The 23,052-nt window shown below is 48.2% G+C and overlaps 1 protein-coding gene across 4 annotated transcripts in view; it reads left to right on the forward strand.

Moving 5' to 3' along the window:
* LTBP4 (latent transforming growth factor beta binding protein 4) overlaps positions 1-23,052 on the forward strand; it is a 1,283,510-nt gene that overhangs the window by 1,214,545 nt on the left and 45,913 nt on the right. For all 4 annotated transcript variants that reach the window (XM_069644515.1, XM_069644518.1, XM_069644516.1 and 1 more), the window contains one exon: positions 9,228-9,776. In XM_069644515.1, coding sequence (XP_069500616.1) covers positions 9,228-9,776 — 549 coding nt within the window. The remainder of the gene's footprint in view (positions 1-9,227; positions 9,777-23,052) is intronic.

The following is a 23,052-nucleotide window of genomic DNA, read 5'->3' on the forward strand; positions in this document are numbered from 1 at the left end:
AACCTCTTCCACGTCTAATGAGAAAGGACATTGTCTGGATTTAGTCATTCTCAAGAGGTCTTGAATACAACTCAGTTATCTGGTTCAATGAGGTCTCTAATGCTAAGGTGGACTACTCTGTAGGCAAACAGACCAATGAACTGAGTAGGAGCACAAATAAACTTCCCTCCATGCTGTTTAAGCCATTACTTGTCAATGTTCAAATTCTTTCAAATGTATTATCAAACTGTTATGAGTTTTTTGCTTTGCTACAAAAATCCTTGAGGGAGGCCACGGTTTTGGTCGCACCTCTGGAGCACTGCTCTTGAAAATCTAAATCTGAAGACTTGTAGGGTTCAATTACAGCCTTTTGAACCTGAAATGAGCAAATAGATAACTTGAATCCAAGTGGTGGATATTCGGACGACCTGATAATTTGATCCAGTAGAAATGAGCTTTTACCACATGCAAGGAGGGAATGTTTGCCCCAAGCAAGGTTTTAATTTTATTGCTCTTACTTTCACCAAACAACTCTTCCAAGTAGTCCTGGATTTGTTTTACACCTTCTGGTATAAAGTGTCAACTAGTCAAGCCGTGATTATTCTTGATATGACTGCTACCCCGTATATTTCATTATCACAGATCTCTCATTTCGAGAGGCCTCCTTTCTTTTTTGCTCACACAATCCCTGAGGACATCCAATGTTTATCATGTCAGTTGAAGCCAACACTCCACAGAACTGATTAGATTCCTGCGCTGGTAGATAGAAACCATGCAGAACCTCTAGGACCATTGGGTTCTGACTTCATTGATCTCTCTCCTGACTGCGGAGTAGTCCCTATTGATCTCCAGAGAGCAATTCCTTCCCTTTGTTAAAAAAGCCAGGATTGGATCCGCTAGTTGTTAATAACTATTGTCCCAAGAATCTTGGAGAAAGTAGCAGTTTCACAACTTCCATCACACCTGGACCAAAGACATCTGGGGAACCCTTCTCAATCTGGCTTCCTCCTCTATCATAGGATGGCAACTGTACTTCTATGTGCATGTGTTGATATTCTCACTCTGGCTGAAAAGAGACACCAATTCCTTATTTGATACCGTTAATCATTGATTTGCTGCTGATGTATCTATCCCGATAGACCGGTGTGAAGGGATGCACTCCGAATTGGTTTAGGTATGTTCTCAGTGACTGGAAACATTGTGTGCAATTGAGACGTGTTCAATCTACATTTTGTACAGTTGGGTGTGGTGTACCTCAAGGATTTTCACTGCCCACCAAGCTGTTCAATATCTATTTTTCCCCACTGCTCATCCTGTTACATTCTTTGGGTTTTCAAAATTTTTCATATGTCGCTGAAAAAGAAATTCTGGTAAAAGTCTCAGACACCTCTCAGGACGTTTCTAAACCTTAATATGGTCTCAAAACGTGTTTGGGATTCTTATGGGAATCGGATTTATCCCTTAATCCTCAAGCTGGATCAACAGTTAAGACTTTTCATTTCACTTTACTCAAACTGAAGAAGACACTTCCATGTATCCCCAGGCACTTGCATTGTCCAGTAGTTGGTGCTCCTGTAAATGCGTTGTTTGTTGCCTAGCCCACATGTCTTATTGCCAATCTTCAGTCAGTCCAAAATTCTGCTACCCATTTACTTTATGACCTGCAAAAATGTCAACCCATTCCTCTGTTTAGTGAGCACTACACTGGCATCCCATGGAGAAATGCATTTTATTTAAGAGTCAATGGTGTACCCAAGCTACCTCGGCACAAATGCCCTTCCTAATCTCTTTCAATCAAGTTTAAGATATAATGATCAGTCCGATACTATTATGCTAGGCAATGATGATTTTATAAATAACTCTAAAGCCAACACATGTTTTGGTCACTTCTAGGCCTTCCTCAGGGCTTCTAGAGTCTCATATTAGCCCCATCACTCAATTGGTTTAACTTCTTATAGCACTCGAAATTACTTCCCCATATCCATGGGTATTTATTTATCTCCTGGTATGTAAACACCATACGTGGTGTGCTTCAGCACCACCCTCTATGTTTATTGTTATTGCAGTTCCCTCCACTGGTACGGGTTGTGCAGATAGTATTACTAATGCAGAGGTTTTTGATCCCTGCTCCCTGTTGGGCATTTGGTGTCGCCCGCGTGTAAAACAAAAGCCTTGTGACTTAGGGCTCAGGTCACAACAAAACCTAGGCCAGTACAGATCGCCCCTAACAAATTGCATTATCAATAGAATAATAGTGAATTTGTATGAAAGTGAGAGTTGGCTCAACCTGGTATCAGCCCAAATTCAGTTGTGGCATTGTATTTAAGATCTCCTGCATCGTTTTTAAATGCATTAAGCGCCTATCTCCAGACTATCTGTCCAAGAAAGTCAGCCCCTATGCATCCCCTCACCCACTCAGGTCACAGGCACAGCATCTTCTTGCACAGCCACCTTTTGAATGTTCAACTAGAGGATGAAGAGCCTTTTCCATGGAAGACCCTTGACTCACTCACTATTCAAATTCGGCTCTGGAGTCCTTTAACTAAGTTCTGGAAAAGAATTGAAGATTCATCTATTTTGCTTAAGCCCTCATTCATCCTTGCCCCCAGAGGCAATTAAGTGTGCTTGATTAATTGCAACAGCATCCTATATATAACCGAATCAAATCAATAAAATAAATCAATTGCATGGCGGGCAGCCATTGTCAATGGTCCATTGTCATTTAGCCTAATTGATGCAATGTAGCCACTGGTGGATCTGGTTATTTAGTAGTGAAGGTGATAAGGGCCACAGTCGAAGGCCATAGCCAGTGGAATCTAGCTATTTACTAGTGAGGGAGACATAGGTGATGGTTTTAGGTCAGTTTTCAAAAAGTATTGCCTGGCATGGACCCCCCCCCCAAATTGGAAAATGCATCCAATGGTTAGAACATCGTTAACCCTGGGAAAGAAACGGCTTTGGACTGAGGCCATTCGTTTTCCCATAGGCAAAAATGTACATCCTTTAGACCCATGCACATCAAAAACCAATGGATTGATTTGCACCAAATGAGAAACAAGTTGGGCACAAAGCGATGCAGAGGTGCCTTTTGATGATTTTGTGTAAATCCTTCCAGTAGTTTATAAAAATTTAGATGGAGAAGGGGGATGGCCAAGTCCAAAATAACATTCATATATCTCGCTTGGTGCTTTGCAGCACTGCGACCTTTCAGAAAAGAAAATCCGCCATTTGTTTTGCTCGATGCAAGCGATCATTTTGCAACAATAGAACAAAGAAAAGTGCTCAGAATTATATTTGGTGGGATGGGGGGGGAAGGGGAGTTGTGACATCAGAGAGGATGTAGAGTTTGTGATGGATGAAAATACGATGAAGATAGCACTTTGGGGAGGGCTACAGATGCCTTTCAGTCAGATTCTTTTACTATTACAGAGGGAACCGTGGGGGATAACCACAGGCAAATCGTGAGATTCAAGCACGATTTGTGGTGTGTCACAGGACGAGATGAGGCAAAAAATATATTACGATAGGATCAGAGGGCACTTCGACTATAGGGGAATGTGTGCAGACCAAAAAAGGCAGAGGGGTGCAGATGTATATTTGAAGGGGGGCTGTGGAGGACATGGTAAATTTAAGGTATTTTTATCTTGCTGCAGCAATCAAAAGATGTTACATTTCAATAGGAACCATTCTTGCTGGAATAGAAGTCTGCACAGTGGTTTCCGTGGTTAGGTTCACACTGGAAATTCTCTAGGGAAAATGGGCAGACATTGGCCAGTGGGCTATGGTTTTCTAATCTAAGGGGTTGAACCAGCAATGATACTTTATCCAAGGTGGCAACTAACACAAGTAATGGCCATGGCCAATGGGTCATGATCTATCACCTTAATTGGTGAAAAGTAACCAAAGACCATGATTGACATAAAATAATCAATAGCGGGGATAGGAGCCACTGCTGACAACTCTGGCCAGTGGCCCACAGTCTTTTACTGTAACTGGTGGAAAGTGGTCAGATGGTCAATTGTTGGAAAGTGGCAGGGGACATAGCCTAAGGCTGAGCCAGTTGGACATGGTTATATAATACTGCCTTTCTCGCATGTTTTAACTTATTGTGCCTGTAATCCCTCGCCTGAGCCACTTCCATCAAGGGGGCCGAGGTGAGGCCTGCAATGCATCTAGTGCTTGCCAAATTGCGAATTGTGCTTTACTTTTTCCCTCATGTGCGTTATTTGTAATTTTTGCCATTGAACGCCCTGTTATCAGCTCTTTGCACTCGTCGTTTTAGTGAGTGTTTCTTCCCTTGCTCCCCATCCTTGGTCCCACCCCCATTCCCCATTGGATGTCCATATCTGGTGTGCGAACGAGGACCTTGGCCTGGGTTCATTCACCTCACCTGAACTACTTCCTCATTGCCTACCTAGCCCCATGTAATCCAGGTATCCAGGGCATCCTGCTGCCCGTGGCAGTCCCTGTGGTGAAGGACCTGAGGTAAAGGACAGCTCCCTGTTTGACAGCCCCATTGGTGTCTGCCGGTGTCTGCCAGGGAAGCGAGGGGCCCGGAGCCATCAACCTGCCACAACCAATTAGGTAAAAGGTCAAGGATTGCAGCACTATGTGCATCTGTCTTAACTGACCCACCCTCCCCTCCTCACACTTGTCATTTTAGTAATCTGTTGCTTAGCCTCCCAAACTGCTCCCCACAATAATCACTGTACTTGCATTGCTGCTGTGTTTAGAAACTTGACCTATTTTCCCCATATTAGGAAAGTGTAAACCACGTTGCTGTGCTAACTGGGTATCGTTTACTGTGCCTCATCGGCACGTCCCTGCTGGGAGTGTATCCATCTGCTGCCTCCGTGTCTGTTTCCCCACCAGCCTCTCTCCCACTCTCTTAGTCCCCACCCCACTTGGGGTTACGTTGTACTGTTTGTGCGTCATCTGTCTATTCCTCTTGTGCTTTCCTAGTGTCTGACCTTTACACTCCCCTTGCGCATCCTGCGTTGTGCGGCACTGGGCAGTGGTCTCTCTTTCTCTCTGCCCTCCTACTACTTTCCTCCTAGCACCCCCCCATGGTGCTTTCCGTGTCCCCAATCTCCTCTAACCGCTACTCTATCTCCTATCCTATCCCTCTCACAACGTCTGGAAGGTAGATGTTCAAGAGGGTCATCCTGGTCTCCAACCCAGGCCTCCCTATCACTTATACCTCCACCAGTACTTCCGACAGACAGACACTCACTGACATCCTGTTTGTCGTTCCCTCACAAGACCTATGGACCCCTCACATGGCCTCGACTCTCTCTCCTATCTTCTCCTCTCCTATTAATGGTGGCACGTGGTAGGAGGTCCTTCTTCCACTCCTCCAAGACCATTATTAATGTTATCTGAATGGCACTGTCTTGGTCCATGGGCCTCAGCCCAATCTCCTCTTTGATAAGCGTCTCCCGCGTCTTATCAAATTCCTTCCTTCTCCTGCTACTCCTAGCATTACCCCTCTGGCTCCTCTGCAACCTCCTTTCTCTGCTGCCCCTTTGGGACATGCCTCCTCCTCTGTGGCTCCTATGCCACCTCCAGCTACCACATCTGCCCACTCTCTGGCCCCTTTACCGCTTCCACTTGTTCTACCTCTAGCCTGTACACCACCACGGAAGTCTTTCAAATGTGGCAACCTGCTCCACGTTGCCACTCTCCACTCTTGCTCCGCTGTCAAACATTCCTATGATATCTGCTGCCTCCTCAAAGAACTTGACCTGGATGTCCTCGCTCTCACTGAGACATGCTTCATGGCCAGCTCTGTCACAAGTTTTGAGACACTCCTCCCTGATGGCTACAAGATCCTATCTGAGCCCAGATCCAACAAACCCAGAGCTGGAGTAGCTCTGATCTTTCTGGAGTGGATCCCTGCTTCTGTCATTCTTATGCAGGTCTACTCCTCATTTGAATGCCTGGTCTGCAGGCTCTCTATCTCTCCCGTCCTCTATCTAACTGTGGCCAACTTCTACAGGCCACCTAGACAGGTTGACCTATTACTCTCAGTGTGGGCTGGCCTCTTCTCTCCTTGCCTCTACCTCTTAGCTTCTCCTCCTCGGAGACCTCAACCTCCACCTGGATGCTTCTATTCCCTACTCTGGGCTCTTTCGCATCCTCTCTGATACTCTCTCTCTCTCTCCATTCTACCCTCTGGTCCAACACACTCTACCAAACACACCTTGGATGCTCTCATCTCCTCAGGCATCCCCTTCTCAAACCATGTTACCACTCCTCTCTCTTGGACTGACCATTTCTGTTCTTTTCACCTGAAACTCTCTGTCCCTGAGGCAAAGCCCACCACAGCACTGCCACCTACCTTCTCAGTCATTCGGGCCATGAAGCGTGTGTCAGCGGATGCTTTTGCAGCTACTTTTTCTGCTCCTCCTACTCCTGTGGCTGACTCACACTCTGACACAGCCCGCTCTAACATGCATCTTTCTATCTCCAACACGTTGGACATCCTTGCCTCTGTCATGAGAATCCACCTGAAGCCTACCTCCAAGTGCAACTCTTGGTATGACTCTGACCTCGCCACCCTGAAACACAAGTGCAGGGTGGTTGAGAGGAAGTGTAGGGCTTCCAGCATATCCTCTGACAAACTGGCCTGCCGCCTGCTCCAGAGGCAATACAAGCTCTCTGTTCTGTCCAAGTAGAGAGTCCACATCCAAGCCCACGTCTCTGCGGCCCCTAACCACCCTACCCAACTCTTTCAAATCTGCAAGGAGCTGGCCAATCTTGCTGCAGTCTCCACCTCTCCTGTTCCCTCCCAGGCTCTCTGTACAGCTCTGGCTGCTCACTTCAACGTTAAAACTCAGGACATCATGTCCTTGCTCTCCTCTTCTTCTCCTTCTACCCCTACCGGCCCCCTTCCGGCCGCCTCTCCTTCTCCTCCTCCTTTCTACTCTTTCTCCCCGACAACAACTGACGAGGTTTCTAGACAAGCCCAATCTATGAAAGTGTCATCCAAACAGGTGCTCCCCAGCTCCTCTTGAACCATTAAGGACCACATTGACACCCTCACTCCAGCCTTGGCCGCTTTCTGAAATCACTCTTTCGCCACTGAATCCTTCCCCTCTCCCCTCAAGCACTCCCTTGGGCACCCCCTCCTTAAAAAGCCTTCTGCTGATCCTACCTGCCTGGCAAACTATCGCCCGATCTCTTTCACTCCTTTTTTGGGCAAACCCCTGGAAAAGATGCCCATCTCTCAGTTTATTCTCCATACTGAATCTGCTGGTTGTCTTCATGACCATCAGTCTGGCTTCAGAGCAGCCAGAGGCACGGAAACTGCTCTCCTGAACACCTGTGAACATCTGCTCTCTAGTATTGACTCTAACCTTCCTTCTGTCCTTATCCTCCATTACCTTTTGTCTGCCTTTGACATGGTCAATCACGCCATCCTGATCAATCAACTCCATGAGAACCTGGGCATAACGGACCAAGCCTTGGAATGGTTGTCTTCTTTCCTCTCGGACCGGCCCTCCCAGGTCTAACTTGTGTCCTTTCTCACCACCACCTCCTTCTCCATGTGTGTTGTCCCCAGGGCTATAACCTCTCTCCCTGGCTCTTTAATGTCTACTTGGCCCCTTTGGCTCATCTGATCTCTGCTTTCTCCTCTAACTTTCAGTGTTACGCAGATGACACCCAGCTCTCTTTCATGCTTCCTTCAGCTTCCTCTTCTCTCTCACTCATTCCTGACTTTCTTTCCACAATTCAGGACTGGTACGCCTCCAACGATCTCTGCCTTAATGCCAGTAATATTGAGAACCTTCTCATTGGGACCCCTGCAGCCCCCTTCCCCACTCTAACTTTGGCCACCCTCCCTGGGCCATCTTCATTCTTCTTACTATGAGGCAAAAACCTTGGTGTCATCTTCAACTCCACTCTCTCCTTCTCTCCTCGCATCTCGGACCTCACAAAGAAGTCCTGCTACCAGCTGCACCTCCTCAGAGGTATTCTTCCATTTTTCACTTTCCCCCAGAAACACACTGTCTCCAGAACCCTGCTTCTCTCTAGGCTGGACTACTGCAAACAACCTCTTTCTCAATCTGCCTTCCTCTACTCTCTGCCCTCTGCAACTAATCCAGAACAGGACTGTAAGACTTATCCTTGGCATCAAGCCCAGGGACCGTATCTCTCCAGCCCTGAAATCTCTCCACTGGCTCCCCGTGGCTGCAAGGATCCAGTTCAAGACACTTTGCATCATTCACAAGGCTTTCTGGGGCTGGCACCCACACTACATCCAGCTCTCTCTTCCTAAATACCTTCCTTCCTGAGCCCTTCGAACAACTACCTCCAACTCTCTAAGGGTCATACGCTTCGCAAGGCAGAGAGTGGGGAGTAGATGTCTCTCTTCTGCAGGTGCCTCCCTCTGGAATGGCCTCCCTGCCCCTCTCAAACTTGAACCAGACCACCTGAACTTCGGATTCAGCTCAAGACCTTCCTATTCTCCTCTGTTTTAACTCTCTGCCTGCCCTGCTGAACCACCTGTCTGCCACACCGACTGGATGCCTGGCTCCCCTCTGAGCACAATGGGTACCAGGCTCCTCCATGATCAGTCTACCCTGTACTGCTACCGGGCCACCGCACACTCAGGGGCTGTTACGGTTACCTCTACAGTTCCCTGCCTCCTTGCACTTACCCAGAGCCGCGCTGCCCTGGATGCACTTACTCAGATCATTGCTACCCTGATCACACTTCCCCTCCCTCTCCCTGGCACTTCCTCCTCTCCCTCCCCCCTGCACATTGGCGCTGTCACACCTTCACAATCAGAATGTCACAAGGCCTAGTAAGATCATTGTATTGTCCTCCCGCTGTCTCCCCTCCCTTGTCTAGAAACATTTGTGTACGTAAATGACATACCATATCATAAAGGGACTAACCAAAAAGTGCTCTTGTTTTGCATCACATCGTGTAGATATGCTTAATTGGGAATTGCAGGGCATATATTCTGTGCCGCCTCCACCCCCAAGCACTAATATCTACCAGCCAAAACTTTCTTTTTGTACCCTTCAAGGCCCACCATCCAGGAGGGTTGAGGGGGCTAGCAATGGAAATGTTTAAAATAACTTTATAGTTAATAATTAAATTCGATCACATCCATTCACAAATGATCAGATGACTGTTTTTGTCCTGGCCCTCTGGGTGCCAGGGTGTGGGGGCAATTGCTCAAAATACTTGTGATCTTCATAGCCATCACTAATACAATCTTGTTCATGCATTTTCAGATGATTTTGAAGCCTTGTGCAACTACCTGAGGCCCCCTGCATATGGGCCTTCAGGGCCGCTGCCAGGCAACACCTATGACTATGGACCTGAATACGGCCCACCTTACAATGTGCCTTATGGGCCCGATGGGTATTCTGACTCCTCCCCTCAAAGGCCCCGGGATGCTGTACGACCAGGATACGACTCTTACCCGCTAAGCCTGGGTGGGGACGGCGGTGTTATTACTGGCTATGGTCCAAGATCTCCCACTGCATACGGCCGTCGAGATTCTCTGTACAGCCGGCCATCTTATGAATCGCCAGACTTTGAATCTGACCTGCCCTACGTAGAGCCCAACGAGGAGGATGCAAGAGTCCCGTATAGGAGGACGGACTCTGCGTATGGCAGCCGCAGTCAAGCCGCTGGAACCCGCTATCAGGCACCAAGTGCTGTGGATTTTGGTTCCGAAGAAACACGTTCCTCACAGCCGTGGCGCTACCGAACCAGAGATACCAGCTCCTTTTCCGAATTTCCTGACCGGCCAAGAAGTCTGAGCGAAACATACGAAGGTGAGATGACGACTATAACCAACCACATGTTTTTCACATGCACATTGGAAACTTTGTTTTAACAGGAACAATTGAAAGACAATGCATTGCAAAAAGTAGACTCCAAAAGTATTTATTGAACTGTACTCAGCATGTAAATCGCTCTTTCAGACAGAGGCACACACATGTGGCTAACGGAATTACACAATTACTCAATTACTCCACCCCCATCACTGCAACCTCCGAAAATGTTGACTTCTTTTATTTCGACCCCCTTTACACCACATATATATATGTGGTGGGGGGCTAATGTTATAAAATGCAAGTAGAGTGGTGTCTGGGGTCTCCCCCTCATATATATGTGGTGTAAAGGGGGTCGAAATAAAAAAGTCACAAATTTCGAGGTGATGGGGGTCGCAATAATCGTATAGATCCGTGGGTAACACCCTTTTAGAATCAAGGAGTTCAAAGATAATCAATGCAAAATCAGACTTCCCCAAGAAAGTTTGCCTGTAACTGTTGGATTTTCTGAGCCGAAGATTTGTGATCACGTTTTGTTTGTTTTGGCATCTACACAGGAACATGGAATTTGATAAAAGATAAGGGTGACTAGGCCCATTAGTTTCTGTTCATTCACTGACATCTATAGATGTATAGACCTCCCTGGTCTCAATCTTTGCCCATGTTATGCATTAGTATTGATTATCTTCTGTCAATCATGGGCATATTTTGTTTAGTCCACGGCTTTAGGTTGCTATAGTTATATAGTGCTGATATCTGATTTTTGGCTGTTTGTCGTCCCACACAGCACAAACTAACCACTGCTTCATCAGTCAAAGAAAACGTTATTTTTTTGTTTGAAACATTCCTGAGGTGCGGACAAGGGGACTGTCCCAATGAGCCTTTCCTATGTCTCGCGTTTTTTCAATCATTGATATGGGTTTGTGTTAAAACTGCAATAAGCAGACAGGCTTTTACTTATGGCATTCACTGTCCGCTGATGTGAAAAGTCCCTCCACAGACTGTCACAAAACAGCTGATCCTGTTCAGATGACAAACAGGAACGGCTGCATGAAATGTAATAATTTTTACATAATTTAAAAATTCGGTGGTAGAACTTTTGAAACTCAGGCACCTAGGGAAAGGAATGCGCTTCCACTGAGCATAAGAGGTATGTGAAAACCCTCCAATTCAGAAGACTAACTTTCTTGTCTCTATTCCCTCTCTCTCTCTCTGGTTCCCTCAGTTTTCTTATGCACTCTGAGGCCCACGGGCATGTAGCGCTTAACAAGAATTAAAATAAATAAATACAGAGCTGAAACCTCTGATGTAAAAGACTTGCGGCACCAGATCAAATAACACAAAAGAAACAGTGTTGAAGTGGGGAAATTCTTTTTTCGTTGTTTGTGGAGGTGCTAATCATGTTTCCATTGGCAGGGAATGCCATTCTTAGTGACACACACCTGGGATATTACCCAGGGACGTCATTTCACCAAAATACAGGGCTAGCGGAAGTGACATCACACAAACCATGACCTCTGATGACATCAGCAGCAGTGATGTCATTTGCCCCACCCCAAGTGACATCACAGGAAGTGATGGCACACGGCCCTTCACCCATTGCCAAATCAGGAAGTACAACCACAGGTGCTGGTGGTGCGTTTTGGGTTTTATGGGGGCTCTGAGATTTTGTGTTTTGGTGCAGAGTGCAGACCAGGAAGCAAAACAGAGCCTCCTCACACTTCCTGTTTTTTGACCCATTTTTGCACGGCCAGAACTTAAACAATGCCATGCATAAATAACGCTCACATTTTCCCACGTAATGACAGTGCTCACTTTACAAAAGCATTTTTCAATTGGAAAATCCCATTAAAAAAGCTTTGTAAATCTGACACACTGTTTTCTTCATGCAATGCTTTCATGCAGCATTTTCAAACCACATGAAAAAATTGCAGCGCATTGAAACACATCGAAAGTGTCCGGTATTGAAAATAAAATGTGGGGGTCTTTTAGAAACTTGTCAAAATGAGCCCCTCGGTGTTAAATGTTCAACAGTAACAGCAACTTTCACAATGTTAATGTTAATGTTAAAGGACATTTGTACCGTGCACTATCACCACCGTAGTGGTCCGTTGGCGCTCTACAATGCTATGCGGCATGCGCTCCTCTAGTCATCTCTTGAGATTGTAAAATGACACAAAGCAGGCCATTTAAGTCGCATGATGTGCTTTGCAAACTGCCACGCCGTGCACAATCTTATATGCTCTCTTCATTAATGTATATTTTATTCATTTGTATTTATTTATTGTGCATTTGTAATCCACTTATACATTAAGAAACAGTGTTTCAAAGAGCCCACAGGGCAAAGGGGAGGGAACAAGGGAACAAAATAAGACAATGGGCCTCATGCCGAGTATGGAGGTAGCCATGCTGCTTTTAGCGCCATGGCTACCTCCATACCGGGTACCGGGTCCGGGTTCCCTGAATGGGGAAATACCGGGCCATTCCGACCTTGGAGGGCCCGGTATTTCCCCATTCAAGGAACCCGGACCCTGTACATCCCCATTCCCATTTGAGCCCCCATAGGGCTCAATGGGAATGCGGAGGGTGCAAACAATGGGCCCGTTTTACCAGGCGTCCTTAGCAGGTCCCGCAAGCAGATCTCGTAATGAGGCGGTAGGGGGTTAACGGCGCCGGCAGCTCTACCGGCGTCATTAACCCCCTTCCGCCTGGGTCGTAATAAGGCCCAATGAAATAAAATAACAATGATGAGCAAACGGCAGAGGCGGTCCTACTAGGCCTTGTGAACATTCAGAACGTGCAAGTGCAGAGGGACAGAAGGGACAGGGGAGGGGGGTAAGTGCTAGAGGTTCCACAGAAAGGGAAGTGCCAGAGAGCCAGTTGCAGGGCAACTGGTAAGTGCAAGGCAGTGATCACTAGGTAGGAGAGTGGTCACCTGCAGGTACAATAAGTGCGGAACTGTGAAACAACACAGGCCAGTGGGTGTCCAAAGGCAAGAGTAGGAGGAGAGCAGAGGCTGCAGGCAATTGGACAGAAGGCTAGGGGAGAGAAGGACACATAAGGGCCTAGGCCACCAATCTCAATGACTGGGGGCTAACACGAGAGGGAGAGAGGGCAGGAGGAGGAGAAGAGGAAAGTCTTGAGGAGCTTGCAGAATTTGTGGTGATCCGGCTCAAGACGGAGAGGAAGGGGAAGGCTGTTCCAGAGCAGGGAACCAGCTGAGGAAAGAGATTTCGGATCTCGTCACCCTAAAACGCAAGTGCAGGGTGGCAGAGAGGAAATGGCGTGCTTCATGTTCATCCTCTGACAAACTGGCCTGCCGCCTGCTCCAAAGGCAATACCGGCTCTCCGTTCTCACCAAGAAGAGAGCCCTTATCCAAGCCCGCATCTCTGAGGCATCAAACAACTCGGCCAAACTCTTTAAAATCTGCAAGGAGCTGGCCAACCCTGCTGCAGTCTCTACCTCTCCTGTCCCCTCCCAGGCCCTCTGCACTGCACTGGCCTCTCACTTCATCTCAAAAACTCAGGACATCCTGTCCTCGCTCTCCTCCTTTCACCTCCCTCCCTCTCTTCCCGGCTCTTCCTCTGGCCCTTCTGCAGCCACCCCTCCCCCCTCCTTCTCTGCCTTTCCACTTTTTTCTGCTGATGAGGTTTCCAGACAAGTCCGATCTATGAAAGTCTCGTCTAAACAGGTTCACCCCTGTTCTTCCAAAACCATCAAGGACCACATCGACTCCCTGGCTCCTGCCCTGGCTGATTTTTGCAACCACTCCTTCACCTCTGGAGTCTTCCCTTCCCCCCTCAAGCACTCCCTTGTGCACCCCCTCCTCAAGAAACCCTCTTCCGACCCTTCCTGCCCGGCTAACTATCGCCCAATCTCCATTACTCCCTTCCTGGGCAAGCTCCTGGAGAAACTGGCCATCTCCCAGCTTAACCTCCACGCTGAATCTGTTGGTAGTCTTCATGACCATCAATCTGGCTTCAGAGCTGCCAGAAGCACGGAAACTGCTCTCCTGAACATCCGTGATGACCTGCTCTCGAACCTCGATTCCAACACTCCGTGTGTTCTCATTCTACTCGATCTCTCCTCTGCCTTTGACACTGTCAACCATGCCATCCTGCTCAACCGTCTCCGTGATAACCTGGGTATCACTGGTCAGGCTCTGGCGTGGCTGACCTCTTTCCTTTCCAATCGACCCTCCCAGGTCCAACTGGGGTCCTTCCTCTCTGACATCTTTTTCTCCTCCTGTGGTGTTCCCCAGGGATCTAACCTCTCTCCCTGGCTTTTCAACCAGTATCTGGCACTCCTTGCCCTCCGCATAGCCGCTCTCTGCCCCAACTTCCAGTGCTATGCGGACGATACCCAGCTCATTTTCAGGCTACCCTCGGCCTCCTCCTCTCCTTCCCTCATCTCTGACTGTCTGTCTGCTATCCAGGAATGGTGTACCGCCAATGACCTTTGCCTTAATGCCAGTAAGACTGAGATTCTACTTATCGGCACACCCACTCCCTCCTTCCCTGCAGCTCTCTGGCCAGCCTCCCTTGGCCCCCTTCCTGCTCCTACCTGCAAGGCAAAAAACCTCGGGGTCATCTTCGACTCCACACTCTCCTTCTATCCTCATATATCAGACGTCTCTAAGAAGTCACACTACCAGCTGCACCTCCTCAGAGGTATTCTTCCCTTCCTCTCCTTCCCCCAGAAGCTCACTGTCTCCCGAGCCCTGGTTCTCTCAAAGCTGGTCTACTGTAACAGCCTCTATCTTAATCTGCCTGCCTCCACTCTCCACCCTCTGCAACTCATCCAGAACAGAACTGCGAGACTTGTCCTTGGCCTCAAGCCCAGGGACCGTATCTCTCCAGGACTGAAATCTCTACACTGGCTACCAGTGGCTGCGAGGATTAAGTTCAAAACCCTCTGCATTGTCCACAAGGCCTTCTGGGGCCTGGGGCCCAAATACCTTCAACTCTCTCTTCCTAAATATCTTCCTTCCCGAGCCCTTCGCTCATCCGTCTCCAACTCCCTCAGGGTCAGCCGCTTCTCGAAGCAACGAGCTGGGGGTAGATCTCTCTCTGCAGCAGGGGCCTCCCTCTGGAACAGCCTTCCTGCCTCCCTGAAACTTGAGGAAAACCACCTCCGGTTCCGGAAGCACCTCAAAACCTTCCTCTTTGCTTCTGCTTTCTCTCTCCCTCTCCCCTGCTGAACAGCTTTAATTCTTCACTGAATCTGCTCTGAATCTGCAACTGGGCCACTCTCAGTGACCTCGGTCCAGGGTCCAGCCACTCTCCACTTGCACTGCCTCCCTGGCACCCCCCTGCACTGCGGGACTGTCACTGTATCCTTACAGCCCCCCCTTCCCAGCACTTGTTCTTCATCTACCTTGCACTTTCCACCAGCTGGCCTTATTTATTATTTTTTATGCTACTTACCTTGTACTGCACTTCCCCCCCTCCCCTTCCCCTTGCACTTTTCCCTTCCCCCACCCCTGCACTTGCGCGATCTGAATGACACCTGGCCTAGTAGGATCGTTGTCTGTCTTCCCCTTGTCCCCCCCCTGCCTCGTCGCGCCTTGACACACTTGTGTATAGGCGCGTTACAAATGCCATATCATATCATATCACCCGCTCGCTGCTTAGAGAAGCGCTTGACAAGTAGCCTTATAGATGATGCAGAGGGATTTGAATTTGTTCCTTGCAGCAACCTGGAGCCAGTGGAGAGATTTTAGGACTGGAGAGATGCAAGTCCCTGGGTTGGAGGCCAAGGATACGTCTTGCATCCCTATTCTGGATTAGCTGGAGGTGCGGAGAGAGGAAGAGGGTAGATTAAGGGAGAGGCTGTGGCAATAATCCAGCCTAGAGAGTACCAGCGCTCTAGAGACATTGGGCCTCATTACGAGTTTGGAGGTAGCCATGCCGTTTTTAGCGGCATGGCTACCCCCAAACTCGGGTCTGGGTCCCGCAAAAGGGGACTTACCGGGCCATTCCGACCTTGGAGGGCCCGGTAATTCCCTTTCACGGGACCCAGACCCGGTACATCCCCATTCCCATTGAGCCCCTATGGGGCTCAATGGGAATGGGGATGATGCTAACAACGGGTCCGTTAATGACAGGCCTGTTGTTAGCATCCTGTACTGCTAGCGGGTCCCACTCTGCACGTCTGGTCTGGCCAGGCGTACAGAGTGGGACCCGCTGCAGAACTCGTAATGTGGCGGCCCGAAATGAACAGTGCCGGTCCCTTACCGGCACCGTTCATTCCATGGCCGTCACAGTCGGAATGGGGCCCATTGTATTTTCTGGGGAAAAGTGAGCAAAGGGAGGGTACCTCTGAGGAGTTGGAGTTGGAAATGGGCCTTCTCGGCAAGGTCCAGGATGTGAGGAAGGAAGGAGACAGAGTAGTTGAAGATGCCTCCAAGGTTTCTGGCTTCAGATGAAGGAGAGAGGAGAGAGCCCATAGAGGGTGGCCAGTGTGAACGGAGAAAAGAAGGAACAGGTTTCCAAATAGGATGGATCTCAGTCTTGCTGGCACTGAAACAGAGATCATTAAAGGCGCATCAGGACTGGATAGCTGACAGACAGTCAGAAATGGTATAGGAAGTGGGAAGAGGTTCAGAGGGAAGTTTGAAAAAGAGTTGGATGTCCTCTGCATAACACTGCAAGTGCAGGGAGAAAGTGGAGATAAGGTGAGCAAGCAGTGCAAGATAGATGTTAAAGAACCAGGGCGAGAAGATAGAGCTTTGGGGAATGCCACAAGTGGAGCTAGAGGTGAGGGAGGAGAAAGAACCCAGGATAACCTGGGAGGGATGGTCAGTGAAGAAGGAGGTCAGCCAGTCTAGTGCCCACTCTGAGATACCCAGGTTATCACGGAGCCGCTTTATGAGGATAGAGTGGCCATATTGAAAGCAGAGGAGAGGTTGAGTAGAAAGAGAACAGCCAGTCAGATGGATCCAAGATATGCGAGCAATTCTTCACAGGTGTTCAGGAGAGCAGTTTCCTACCTCGGAATCCAGATTGATGGTCGTGAAGGCAACCAATGAGCTCAGTGTGCTGGGTTAGTTGGGGGAAGACCAACTTCTCCAGACGTTTTCCAAGGAATGGAGTGATAGAGATGGGGTGGTAGTTAGCGGGACACGAGGGGTCGGTGGAAGGCTTTTTCAGGAGCGGGTGCACAAGGTAGTGCTTGAGGGAAGAGGGGAAAGACCTGGTAGCAAGAGAACGATTACAGAAATCAGCAACTGCAGGGGCAGAGGGGCCGATGTTGCCCTTAATAGTTCTGGAAGAACAGGGGGAGACCTGTTTGGAGGAGACCTTCATAGAGCGGACATCTCTTGTGAACTCCTTTGATGTAATAGGAGAGAAGAAGGAGAGGGAGGAGACTGCGGAAGGATTGGCTAGTTCCTTGCAGATTTTAAAGAGTTCAGCCATATTGTTGGATGCTCCAGAGATGCAAGCCTGGATGTGGGTCCTCTTTTTGGAACGAATGGAGAGACGATATTGCCTTTGATGAAGGTGGCAGGCCAGTTTGTCAGAGGATGAGCTTGAAATCTGCCACTTCCATTCCGCAGCTCTGCACTTGCGTTTCAAGGCTGCTACCAAGAGATTCTCATGACAGGGGCAAGAATGTCGAGAGTGTTAGTGATGGGGAGATGGAGGTTGTTGAGAGCCGAGTCAGAAGTAGAGTCAGCAGTGGTAGGAGGGGGGGTGAAGGTGGAGGCAAAAACAGCAACTGTCACACTTTCATCGGACGGAGGTCCGTGAACGAGGCTGGCAGAGCTGGGGGAGGTGCCGTTAGAGGACTGAAAGGACCCAGGTGGGAGGAGAGGAGGGAGTGGTCTGACCAGTAGAGCGGGGTGGGGAGTGGAGCAGTGAGCAAGAGATCAGAGTGGATGAAGGCATTCAAGGTGTGTCCAGCAGAGTGGGTAGGACCAGAGGGAAGAATAGAGAGGGCGATAGAGAGGTGCAGAGGTCACAGAAGAGGTGGAAGCCATGATTGAGGAGTCAAGGCAGATGTTGAAGTCACCCAGGAGGAGGGGTTTAGAGGTAGATGTCAGGAGAGAGGAGGAGAAATCGGCCCCTTCTGAGAGTGACAGGGATATAGGGCCATGCGGTCTGTAGATAGTGGCAATGGTCAGAGAGGAAGTAGGAGCGATGCCAAGCTTGCAGACAAGGCTTTCAAATGAGGAGTAGGGCTGTGTGGGAATGACGGAAGAAGGGGCCCACTCAGGGAAGATCAAGGCAACCTCACCGTCAACACGGTTAGGGCGAGGCTTAGAGATGATCTTGTAGCCATCAGTGAGAAGGGAGTCAAAAGCAGTGACTGAGCTGGCATTGAACCTCGTCGCAGTGAGAGCAAGGACATTGAGATCAAAGTCTTCAAGGAGTAGGTAGATGTCAGAGGAATGTTTGATAGCAGAGCGTGCATTAAGCGTGGCTAAGTGGAGCCGGTCATCAACTTTGATGGTTTTCCGAGGTGGGGATACGGGGGCTGGTACAGCAGTCAGAGGTGATGAAGGAGGTGCAGAAAAAGAGGGAGGAGGGGAAGCAGGGGCGGGAAGGAAGTTGATGAGAGATGGTAGGCACCAGTCAAAGAGGAGGAGATTGGGTTGAGGACCCTGAGCTATTATAGTGCCATTGCGATAGACATTAATGTTGCACCTGGAGGATGAGAAGCCAGCCAAGAGAAAGGGGAGAGTGTGGAAATCAGATGTGCAGTGCACAGGCCTGGAGAGGGGACAGAAAAGAGGATATCAGTGACAATCTGTCTGGAAGTAGTACTGACATGTGTCTGCGATAGGTAAACCAGGATTACAAGAAAGGAGATCTTTTTTGAACTTTTCCTTCTAGACATTTTGAGAGAGGGAGGATAGGTGATAGAGTAGCAGTTAGAGTACATAGGAGATATGGAGAGAGCAATAGAGGTGGTAGAGAGGGCAGTAAAGGGATAGGAGTAGATACTGCACAGTCATGAGGCGACTAGACTGACCAGGTGGCCTAGCGCCAAAAGTGGTAGATGATTTAAAAAAGATTTGACTTTGCCAAAGAGCACTAAAATAGCACAAAATGGAGGATGCAAAAATGTAAAAAGCATACCTAGATTTGACTTTGCCAAAGAGTACTAAAATAGCACAAAATGGAGGATGTAACCATTTAAAAAGCACATCTAGATTTGACTTTGCTAAAGAGCATTAACATAGCACAAAATTAAGGATGCAACAATTTAAAAAGAACACCTAGAATTAACTTTGAAAAAGAGCACTAGTGCAGCATATAAAAGGGGGTACAGGGGTTTAGGTACTATATCTGGAGAAATGGGTGAGGCACAAGTAGGCAGCAGGAGCAGGCTATGAATGAGGTGTACAGAAAGTACCCATGTCGAGTGGGTGGGAGAAGCAGTTAGCAGTGAGGCTGTGAGACGGGAGGCAAGAGTCAGCAGTCGAGCTGAAGGAGAGATTTGGATCAAGGCAGGTGATCCGGCATGTTTACCGGTGCAGAGTGTTGGAATATTCTTCAAGGTCCTGAAGGCAGGGATGCAGTTAGTTTGTTCTGTATGTAGCGAGGGCGGGGAGGCCTGGAGGTGTGATGGCATGGAGGGGGCTCCCTGCAGCACCAGGCAGGAGCCTTTGTGTGGGCCTTGGTGCTGGGACCTGGCTTTTGCCTGCTGGCTCCTCGTAGGCCAAAAAGCACGCACTCACAACCAATCAGGAGCACAATGTCGGGACTCCATGGTAACGCTCAGAGGCACTGCAGTGCCGATGATGAGGGTGGCCATTTGCAAGAGGTAACATCATAGATCAGTAAATATAGCCCACATGTGCTCTCAAGTTGTATAATGGGCAAAATGCAAGGCAGTGCTCTGCCAACATCAGGCGCTACTCTGCCAACAATTGAGGTCTACATCATTGACATGACATCTACTACCAAGAACTGTACATCTTTATAATATAATGTAACAGATCACACACAACCACCTACCGCAATGTTATTAAACACCATCTACCATACTGTAATATTACCTATAATACATCTCATATATCATCTAGTTTACACAGTCTGTGAATGTATGGAAACTCATTGTTTTGTGTCAGGCAGATCATGAAAGGCAGAAATAAACAAATATACAACCTTGCTAGGGGGCAGCAGAGCCATTTGGAACTCAAGGAATTCTGCGTGTTTCCTTGTCTGGAAGTGGATTTTTGTTATGAGTTGTAAAATGAGGTCTGTGTAATACATCCAGAGCAGGCAGCTACCACTGCCCAGCCCATGGCATGGGTTTGCGTGGGGGATGGTCGGGAATGTGATGGATGGATAATGATTTATTTGTGAGCAGATTGGAACTTGGAAGTTCTAAACACTTTTAGATGAAAAGCTTAACCGGCATGGGGCTCTATGGAGGTGTTCCCATACTGTCTGTGTGAGGATCTCTGTCCTGCAAAAGAGATAATGAGACTTGCCCGGCATCGCTGCACAGGTTTTTGGTAGTTGGAGTCGACTCGAGACGCTCTACAGATCTCCCTTAAGAGATATCCATGCCGGTCAGGAGACTCATGCCATGTTCCCTGCACCAGTACTCCCATGCCCGGAACACAGGCGGGACTGAGACTGCGACAAATCATTGATGAACACTCCCTCCAGAATGGCCCCCCATGACTGAGACTCCGCCCCAGACACCACCACCACCAGCTCATGAACATAGAGTACACATGCACCATTATGGAAAACTAAGGTGTTTGTTCCTCTACTGGTTCGAACATGTTCCATCTAACCTAACTTAAATTATATTATAACGAACAATGACAGAAGGACTGCAGCGACGATTGGAACACAGAGCTCTGTTCTCTCTGACTGCCTGTCAGTTGTGATGACGTCAAGTTTGGAGCCTGAGGAGCTGGCGATTCATCCAAAAGCGTTAGTGAAAGGCACTCGGGGGAAGCCGTTTGCTGGGATGGAAGGTTAAAGAAAGGAACCTTCCGGCGTGTGGCTGCAACGTGACGTTCGTAGCCATGGGAGATGTTTTATTTTGGAAGTCGAAACATAAGTAACATGTTCTGCGATGATGACGCTACGTGGAAGGAATTGGAGCGAGGAACCCGCTTCTGGTGAATGCGGCAGCTGGCGTTTAGTAGGACGTGAGCCTATGCCTCTGGCCGCCAGCAAAACAAAGGAGGCTGCGTACAGCTGCAGTGTGCTGGTAAAGTCATGCCAGCGAGCAGCTGCAGCACAGTGCTGGCATTGCGATTGGAATGCTGGTCTAGTGTCCATTGGGGAGAGGGGCCGTGTCCCCAAAGGTACTTTGTTTCAAGGGGTGCCGGCAGGAGGAGCGGCAAATGTAGTCAAATTTGGTTTTGTTTGGGTTGTACCATTAAGTTAATTTTGTAGGTTGATGTGAGGCCTATTTTGTTTGTCTAAATGTAAAGTGAGTGACTGTTTAATGTGTCGGATGGGAAAGCGTAGTGTTGTGGCCACATGTTAGAGTATGCATTGTTAGTGATGGGGACTTTTAATTTGACATTTAGAAACATGCTTGTTTTGATGGTGACTTCATTCATTCATTTTTCCACAGATGGACTCGTAAAAGCAATAGACATTGTGCAGTAATTTTAGTGAAATTATAGTTTGGTCCTATTAGTATGTTAATGGTTTTCTTTCCACAGGTCGACTCTCAACAACAACAAAAAAAAACAATAGGTTGTGGACTAGTCAGTGCTGAAACATGATTTATGAAATTTTGCCCCCCTAATGTTTTGTTTTGGAGATGAGACTTTCGTTCTAGTTAGAATTTAGACGTTTATTGGTAGAGATATGTTTTTAAGTGTAATGACAATGTTTCATTAGTGCATGGACATGGTGTGAGATTGCGATGGTGGTGGTGCAGTATGTGCTCAGTGTTGTTGTGAGTGCGTAATGTTGAGCTTCCTCACGGCAAGTGTGTTGGCTATTAGGGTGGTCCATGGGACACAGGTAACTGTTGGGGGTGGCGACACAGCGCCTTGGGTGTAAATGTTGTTGGGTGTTGTCCACCCTAGTGTTTGGAATACCCAGCCTGGTTCTTAGGAATGTGTGTAGTGCACAGCCAGTGTGTTGTGTGGATAGAGTTGCTGTGAGGGAGTTGAGTGAATATAAATGCTTAATTTAGGATCTATGTTTGATGAGTAGAGTTGTATGTTGCAGTGAGTGGTGTTATTGAAGAGCTCCCTGTAGGAAGAGGTCTGGTGTTGAAGGTATTGTTTTAACACGGCATGTGTGGGATAGTGACACTGAGTTTTGAGGTGTTGGTTATCCGGGTATTCGGAATACTCTGCCATGTTTTAGGATAATGTGGAATGTGCAGCCAGTGAGTTGTGCAAATGTAGTGGGTGTGAGGGAGCCGAGTAATTGATGTGACGTTGGCGCTGTGAGTTGACTAATGGGTATAGGGGCTGGTAGGCCTGAAGTTGTTGAGGAGATTAGAAGGGTATCCTTGTTGAAAGTGATGGTGCCTCTTCCTTACTGGGTAGAAAAGGGGAGAGGCATCTGTTTGGAGAAGTATATGTGCCACTGGGTGAGGACGTTCTTAGGGTTTATGTGTGTGCAGAGTGTTTCTGTTTTGAGGTTAAGGATGCACGCGCTTTGGATGGTGTGTGTTTGTGAGTGTGTATCTTTTACTGGTAGGTGTTACTTGTTATTATTACGGGGGGGGGGTATGTAGTGATTAAGCTTCCCCTGGATCCTGAGCTGAATGCTTGGAATGTTGGAGTGAGTGACAGAGAATGCAGCCTGAGAGAATGTTGATGTATGAATGTGTTCTGTGAGAGTCAGCTGGTGATGTAGACCCTTAGTGAGAGGATGCCGGTGCATGTTGCCCTAAGCTTGAATGTACCTGACTTGGTGTACTTAATAAAATGTACAAGCACTTAATTAAAAAAGTTACTAGTAAAAAAATAAAAAACAAACAATGACAGACCAGAGCCAAGGCACAATTCAAAACCAAGTGAGTGACACTGACTGACTCATGCTCTCTGATCACTCCCCACTCAGAGACAGTCCCTCACTTTGCCAATGCAGTCACGCACTTGCCCAGAATCTCTCCTCCCTACCTATCCACGTCCCTTTCGATTAACTTCACTTCAGTGTCTGTTCAGTGCTCTTTAACTTACTTGTTTAAATTACGGTTTTTGTTCTCTGATTCCGACTGACTCACTCAGTCAATCAGTCAGCCGCAGGCCCGCAACAGTCAGAGCAGAGGAGTAGGCCTCAGCCCTCAGCTCACCCTCGAGCTGCTCACTCGTTTTCGTTGTGGTCATCT

This window comes from Ambystoma mexicanum, chromosome 2p (assembly GCF_040938575.1).
Source record: "Ambystoma mexicanum isolate Mex_15411 chromosome 2p, UKY_AmexF1_1, whole genome shotgun sequence".
NCBI lineage: Eukaryota > Metazoa > Chordata > Amphibia > Caudata > Ambystomatidae > Ambystoma > Ambystoma mexicanum.